We start from the raw sequence: 8,191 nt of genomic DNA on the forward strand, positions 1-8,191 counted from the left end.
GCTTATGCAGGGGGTCCGACTCGATGATCTATTGAGGTCCCTTCCGACCCTAACATCTATGAATCTATGAACCAGATAAGACACCTGGATAAGAGAGAGGGGGTTGACATTGTATACCTAGACTTCTAAAAGACTTCTGGTACCCCACGATGTTCTCACGGTAAAACTGGAGGATTCTGGGCTTAACTGCTTGACAGTCAGGTGGGTAGAAAGCTGGCTGTGGGGTAGGACCCAGAGAGTTCTAATGAAAGGATCTGTGTCGTCCTGGTGAGAAGTGGCCAGTGGCGTCCGTCAGGGGTCTGTGCTTGGTCCAGTGCTTTTCAACATCTTTATCAATGATTTGGATGTGGGAGTGAAGAGTTCACTGCCCAAGTTCATGGGCGACTCCAACTTATGGGGGATCGTGGTCACGCTTGAAGAGAGGCTGCAGATACAGTTGGACCTAGACAGGCTGGCAAGTTGGGCAGATCAGAACCAGATGAAATTCAACATTGAGAAGTGTAAAGTGCTCCATCTCAGGATGAACAAATCTCAACATACATACAGGCTCGGAGGCGCCAAGTTGACTAGCACCTCAACTAAAAGGGGCCTACAGGTAATAATAGACCATAGTATGAACATGAACTGTCAGTACGATGCTGTAGCCAACAGGGCAAACAATACTCTGGCATACATTAACTGATGCATCTCAAGCAAAACCAAGGAAGTGATTCTTCCACGTTACTCAGTATCGGTGAGACTGCAGCTGGAGTACTGTGGCCAGTTCTCGGCGTTTCACTTCAACAAGGACGTGGAAAGACTTGAGAGAGTCCAGAGAAGAGCCACCCATATGATCAGAGACTTGCAAGGCAAGCCATACAAGGAAAGGCTGAGGGACTTGGGCCTCATCAGCCTAAAAAAAGAGAAGACTGAGAAGGGACTTGTTAGCAGCTTTTCGCTACATCAGGGGAATACATCAAGGGCTCGGTGAACAAGTGTTCACCAGGGCACCTTTGGGGAAAACTGGGAGTAATGGCCACAGACTCCTGGAAGACTGTTTCAGGCTTAACACTGGGAAAAAACTTCTTCACAGTTTAGGGTGTCCAGACTGTGGGATAAACTCCCTCCAGAGGTGGTGCAAACACCTACCCTGGAAAGCTTCAAGAGGAAACTGGACGGTCACTTCACTGGGGTCACCTGACCCCAGTTGTCTTTCCAACCAAGTGCAGGGGGTCTGGACCCGATGATCTTGCAAGGTCCCTTCTAGCTCTTTACAATCTATAAATCTATGAACAAGGAACAGTGGGTGAAATCCTGACCCCAAGAAGTCAATGGCCAAACACCCATTTACTTTATTAGGCCAAGTGTTCATCCAGTGTAGCAATGAACCATGAGATTTTGGGAGAGACAAAGGGACACAGAAATCCCAAGCACCAGGTTCTTGCTGAAAAAGTAGGCAGACTTTGGCTGAGATCTATGTAAGAGAAATTTGTCAGTATATGGTCATTTTGAGTCTTTCTATATAGGGCAGGACATAAACACCAGTGCCAGCATCAAAACCAACATCAACTAAAATACTTACCATAAGAAAATAACCTGGCTCTGGGTAACAAGTTTCTTGTCCAACTGCTATCCGTTGGCAGAGAGGCAACAGTATAGTTGATTATTAATACTGAATGAATCAGAACTATAGAAACACATTTTTATTAATGTTATGTCCCAACTATACAGTAAGAGAGTAAACAATTACAAATAGTAATATTTTGTCATCCTTATAACTGAGTAAGCTTAACATATATCATATTTTAGCGGAATTTTCTTGCTCTTTATGACTATATGCTGTGTAACACTTACTTAATAACAAATGTATACATAATTGATTGGATCACGTATTTTCTATATTACAGATCTGTCAGTTACACTATAAACAACAAACACATGGGGCATATACTGGTAACTGCAAAATCAGTTCCTGTTGCTCTTGAGTTATCTGCAAAAGAGCTGATTCTAAATCCTACCCCTGGCTTCCTAGCAGAAACAGGTTTTAGAACTACCATTAGATTATATAATCGCAGAAATTATTTTGCTGAATTTACTTGGACTCCTGTAATCACAGATAAAGGAATAGCATTTTCTATACGGCCAGCCAAAGGTATGGTATGCTTTTAAGTTATTTTAAATAATATGCGAACAATAAAGTGTTGCGTGTGTATGTGTTTAAAGATGCCTAAAGTTGAGTGAGGACAATCAGTTGACAAAATGAAATAAGATTTGGGTCAGATTTTCTGGAAACAAAAACCATTCGATGACAAGGCATAGGGGTAGAAATGGACATAACCAGATGAATTGGATCAGTTTTGCAGCACAGCTGATCTTGTTCACTGGGTGAAACACACATTACGTCTTTTCCTGCCCACTGATGGTGTAGGACAAAGAGTGATGTGTTCTCCTGGGGCTTGAGATGCCTGGTCTTGTGAACCCTAGAGTTTCCAAAGTAGGATTAGGTCCCTTAATTCCTGAGAGTGCTTTCCTGGTTTACCCAGACATATCTCTGGAAATAATGGGGGTGGGTCTGGGTAAGTGAGGAAAGTCTGTTTCCCCGCTTATGCAAACCCACCCTTAGGATTTTTGTGGGCACCTCTAGGTAAGCAGGTAAAGTTGGGCTTTCCCCTAGACCTAGACCTGTCCCTGAAGATCCCTGGGCAGGTCATGTTAAGCACGAAAATCCAGACATTTCCTGCTTATCCAGACCCGCCACTGAGGTCCCTAGGGACCTATTTTCATAAATGAGGAAAGCTGGGAATTCCCACTTACCCAGGCAGTCCCCAGAGACTCTGGGGATGGATCTGGGTAAATGGGTCCCAGTGTGAGGCAGGGACACGGGGATTCCCTGGGTCCCATGCCTCCATATTGAGACTCATGTGGGTTTTACCTGCTTATGGAGACTTGCCCCAACTTTTACACTTAGAGAAGCATCCTGAGATTCCCTGGAGTGCCTCTCCATAAGTGGGGAAAACTGGGCAGGTGCTCTGGGGATGGAGGGGCCCTCAAGCTCCTGGAGCAGCTGCCTCAGGTGGATGGAGAGTGTGGACAATTCAGTTTAGGCCACCTTCACTCTCCTTCCAAAGAACAGCAAAGCACCAGGAGTTATTACTACCTTTTGTGCCACTGATTTACTTCTGATGTGCCACAGCAAAGGATATGGGTGTTTATTTACTCACCATTTGTGCTGCTCTAACACTGTTTATGGCAGCACAAATGGGACGTCAGGCAGTGTCTGTTTCTACACAAAGGTGTCTCAAACAGAATTAACCAGGCTGCTTTCATTATATAAACCTGGAGGTGCCTAAGAACCAAGGTTATGGACAAATGAATTACACTAATTTAATAAAGGGTGGGAATTTACCATGCCGCAGCTGACATGTGGTAGCATTCCATAGGTCCACTCTTATCCAGTATTAAATTAATGTTAAACCAGAACAACTTAAACCTCAGTGAAATCGGAGTGCCATCTATCTTTCAGAAAGATAAGGCTGGGACTGAGACTATATGAATATAGTTACATTATTAGTTACTTGTTAGAAGCTTTATCCAACAATCCCAGTACACTGGTACTTTATTTTTGTGATAGGTTTAAGTTTATGTTAGCACTGTGAATATGGGCATTTTTCTTATTTAGAACTGTAATTTCTAATTTAAAATATTTTGTGATGGATTTTTATCTGTCCTTTTTATTTATTTTTCTCAAACATCCTCTTTAGGTAACATGAGTTTACTAATTCATATGTAAAACAAACTTGTGAATACATTTTGTTGCAGTTCATTGACAAATCAGATTGTGTGACTGTTATGCAAACTCAGAAATAAGATTTAATCTTAACTATTTAATTCTATTGCTTACTATCTTTGAAGATCAGAGTGTTAATCTCTAATATGAATCCATCACCTTCACTAGGCTTTTTTATATTTCAGTGATTAAGTGGTTAATTATTTATGCATATTTGCAGGCATTGTAGAAGCATACAAAGATCTGGAGTGTGAAGTGGTTTGGCATCCAGGGTTCTGTTCTCCAGAAACAGGAGAATTCAATTTATGTGTGCATCAGGGAAACACACTTAAGCTGAAATGCCTTGCAAAGGTAGTACTCAGATAATGTTTTAATACGTTGCCTTTTTCTATATAAATATTTTCTTTGTTATGTTTATTTTACTATATAGCCAACATATGTATTTTAACATCACTATTCTGTATTTTAAACAACATATGGTTCCAAGAATAGTGTCCAATAAGATGTATTCTCCCATTACCCTGCTCTCCATATCCCTGCTCCTTGGTCAGTTTTGAGTACATTCCTGTTTTTATTGGTAGGGTGTTTGGGTTGGTATTGTTAGATAGAATATATGATGTGTGCTGTGGTATATTAGTTAACAGAAAACTAATTGTCATCTCATTTGTGAACTTGTTCTGTGTGGATGAGTCAGTCCAGTCCAGTCACATGCCTGTTCAGATTTTCCAGATAGTGATGTAGGATAGGATAGGATTGAAATAGAAGAGATTTATCTCGTTCTGGAGGGTATTCTATACTAGGCTGGGAATGGATTATGCCATCTTGCTGGGTCAAAAAATGAGGAAAAGAAGTGCATGGTCTATGCTGTTTTCAGCAAACCACAATAAATGGTTTAGTAGATGAATGGGTATTTATATATGTCTTCACAAAGTTCATCGGGATACTGCATTGGAAAAATTCTTAATTATACTATGGTTTGCAAATAATTCATTTTTTAATCTAATGGTCTCACTGAACTTTAAGTGGATCATGCAGAAAATATGTTAATTTTCAATATATTTCTGTTTTGTGATATTATGGGGGGTTACTTTGAATCTAAATGATTTTTCATGAAATAGGTATATCTTGCCTTTCCTTTACATTTTCCTTTTGTGCACCTAATCTGTTTAATTTATGCGTATTCATGACAGTGTGTAGCTCATTGTGAATTTAAAATGTATTGGCTTATTTATTTATATTCAATTATGTGTTAAAATATTTGCTTTCTTCTTTTCATTAGCTTGGTCCCACTAGTGTTCAATTCATGGAACAAAGGATATCTTTTCATCATGCTCCTTTAGGTTTAACTACTTGCAAGACGGCCATTCTTCAGAACACAGGATATAATCATGCATACTTCCAGGTGAACTTGAAACAGAACTGCTGTACATGTTTTCTTTTTTTCATGTTCACTTATTAGAAATGTCCCCAGTTAATTTTTTTTCTTTAGGTAATAATTCTTTTTTTCTGCATAGTGTAATTATCCTTATCAGACTCCTCCCCCGTGTAATTTGTATGTTCTCATTGGAGTTCCTGCTATTTTTTGACATGGATGTTTTAACTTGTAACTTTGTTGTTTGCTTTTGTTAATAATGCTGTCTTTTTTACATCAAGCCATCCAGACATGCTAAGTGTACAAAAATATGCTGTACAAAATAAGAAAGGAAACTTTTTAGGCTTACGTAGCCTCCGGAAAGTTAAGCAAAGAATTTGCAAGCAGAAAAACTTTTCTTAATAAGAAGCTGGTCCTATAGTCCATATTTGTACTATAGTGATACAGAAATTGGCACTTTTGATCATTGGAATAAACACTGTATTGGATATTCTGGAGTTTTGTTGCGCTGTTACTTTCTAATGCTATGAAATGCTGCTTTTAGGAAAAAATAATATCAAACCTAAAAGTTACAAACCTGGGTTACAGAAACAGCATAATCTGGTCATTTATTTAGATCCCTGGAAATGAATTAAATTTCAAATAGCTGAAATTTTTACCTACATTTTCAGATTCATAATTTTATAATGAGTGAAGATTACATAGTGAAACTGTAAATTCTTTGGAATGGAGATTGTATCTAAAATTCTGTTATAGCATACAGTTACAGCAGTATCAATGTTGCATGTTACTTGTATTTGAAGGTTCTTGATTCAAACCCTGTACCTGGAATGACTATTGTGCCATCTCAGGGCATAATACCTGTGGGAGGCCGTTCTGATCTCAAGATCTACTTCACCCCCAATGCAGTAATGAAGTTTGATACTAGAGTAGAGGTACAAAAAACTGAATAACTTTGTATTTGAATTTGAAAAAGTGTGTGTGTGTATCTGTGTGCATGCTCATGCATGAGTCTATGTACTAATCATGCTCTTCACCAAACCAGTCCTGCCGCATCCAGTATAACTTTCCTAAAAGTAGCTGTTAGTGTATCATTTCTAAAAGTACAAAAACATCTCTTTACTGCTTTTCTGTTAAAATTCCGTATTTGAGGTGACAAGTTTTTATTATGAATACATCTGACTGTAAGGAGTTTTCTTTTTGTAATTAATGTATTATAGTTAAATATTTTATCACCAACAAAACTCTACCACGTAAATAGGGATTTTGAAAGGATTTGGAGTAATTGCATTTAGAGAACTGTCTTAAATTTCAAATCTGATGTTTCTTTAGGAGGTATGTGAATGTAAATATTAATAGGACCACAGGAAAGTAGGGCTGGAAGGGACCTTGTGAGGTCAACTAGTCCAGCTCACTGCACAAGGCAGGATTGTCCCTAACTAAACCATTCCAGCCAATAAATTAATGATAAATTCACACTCAGAGGCAATTTATATTTCTGAAAGTAATAATTTGTACGCATTAAAAATGTTTCAAGCAGGTTGGTAAAGAAACTAGTTAGATACCGATACAGGGAAAGTTTGAGAATGGAAATGATCAGTCAGTAAATGCATTTGCATAATTTTCTACAGTATAGAAAATAAACCGTTGAATTGAATGCATGGGCTGATGGTGTTTTGCACATCATTCTCCCAGTATATGATACAAGCAAGTTACACTTAAAAAGTGGAAGTTACTTAATCCTGTGGTGAGGAAATGGAGCCCTGTCATCAATTCATACTTTTAGTTTTGTGTTGTGTAGTGACTTATTGAGTATAGATGCATTTTGAGATCACTTGTCATTTCTTAGTCAGCTCATTATAAAAGTGGATTTGAATTTAGGGGTCCAGTACATACCTGAGCTGCCTTTGATTTGTACATGAATGTGTTCATTTTGCTGGATTCATCTTTGCTCATATCAATAGGAAAAATACAGATTTCAGAGGTTTAAAATACATGCTATCATGTGACTGGGCCTGGTTACCCATTCAGATCCCAGTACTATGTTTTCTACCTGCTGCTGTTTCCTACACTAGGGTATATGACATGGCAGCCACTACTCTGTTGCATATCTTGGCAAAATGCATGATTGCTCTGGGCCTAGGTGCTGTACCTTCTTTCTTCCATAGCTTTCTCAAGTGACTTGCCTCCAGTTAAGTGCTGGAGTCTCCTTTGAGTTCCTGCTCCCACTGGATAATTTTTCTCCACCCATCCAATTCCCTTTTGCCATAGAAACTAGAAACCAGTGAGTTCCATTCCATTGTTACTGCTTTCTATAAGTCCTCACCTAACAGCAAAATCTTAATATTATCTTCCATCTACTTCCATAGTTTCATAGTTGGTAGGGTCGGAAGGGACCTGAGGAGATAATCTAGACCGCCCCCCTGCCGTGGCAGGAAAGAATACTGGGGTCAAATGACCCCAGTCAGATGTTCGTCCAGCCTTTTTTTAAAGACCCCCAGGGTAGGAGCCAGCACCGCTTCTTTTGGAAGTTGGTTCCAGGTCCTAGCCGCCCTCACAGTGAAAAACCGCCTCCTAATATCTAGCCTGAAACTACCCTCCGCTAGCTTGTGTCGTTGTTTTTTGTAACTTCCAGGAGTGCTTGGGGGAACAGGGACTCTCCCAATGCCTGCTGGTCCCCCTTGACTAGTTTGTAGACTGCCACTAGATCCCCTCTCAGCCTTCTCTTTTGGAGGCTGAACAGGTTCAGGTCCCTCAGCCTGTCCTTGTAGGGCCTGCCCTGCTGCCCCCTGATCATGCGGGTGGCCCTCCTTTGGACCCTCTCCATATTGGCCACATCCCTCCTGAAGTGTGGCACCCAGACCTGGACGCAGTACTCCAGCTGCAGCCTGACCAGCGTTGCATAGAGGGGGAGGATCACCTCCTTGGACCTGCTTGAGATGCATCTGTGGATGCACGACAAGGTATGGTTGGCCTTCCTGACCGCGTCCCCACTTTGTCGGCCCATGTTCATTGTGGCATCAATGATGACTCCAAGATACTTTTCTGTCTCG

The 8,191-nt window shown here is 40.2% G+C and overlaps 1 protein-coding gene across 1 annotated transcript in view; it reads left to right on the forward strand.

The window, feature by feature from the left end:
* The window catches only part of CFAP47 (cilia and flagella associated protein 47), a 757,346-nt gene that overhangs the window by 82,116 nt on the left and 667,039 nt on the right, over window positions 1-8,191 (forward strand). The window contains exons 15-18 of the mRNA XM_014520638.2: window positions 1,887-2,131; window positions 3,987-4,117; window positions 5,046-5,168; window positions 5,942-6,073. Coding sequence (XP_014376124.2) covers window positions 1,887-2,131; window positions 3,987-4,117; window positions 5,046-5,168; window positions 5,942-6,073 — 631 coding nt within the window. The remainder of the gene's footprint in view (window positions 1-1,886; window positions 2,132-3,986; window positions 4,118-5,045; window positions 5,169-5,941; window positions 6,074-8,191) is intronic.

The sequence above is a fragment of the Alligator sinensis genome, unplaced genomic scaffold (assembly GCF_000455745.1).
Source record: "Alligator sinensis unplaced genomic scaffold, ASM45574v1 scaffold243_1, whole genome shotgun sequence".
NCBI classification, from domain to species: Eukaryota; Metazoa; Chordata; order Crocodylia; family Alligatoridae; genus Alligator; species Alligator sinensis.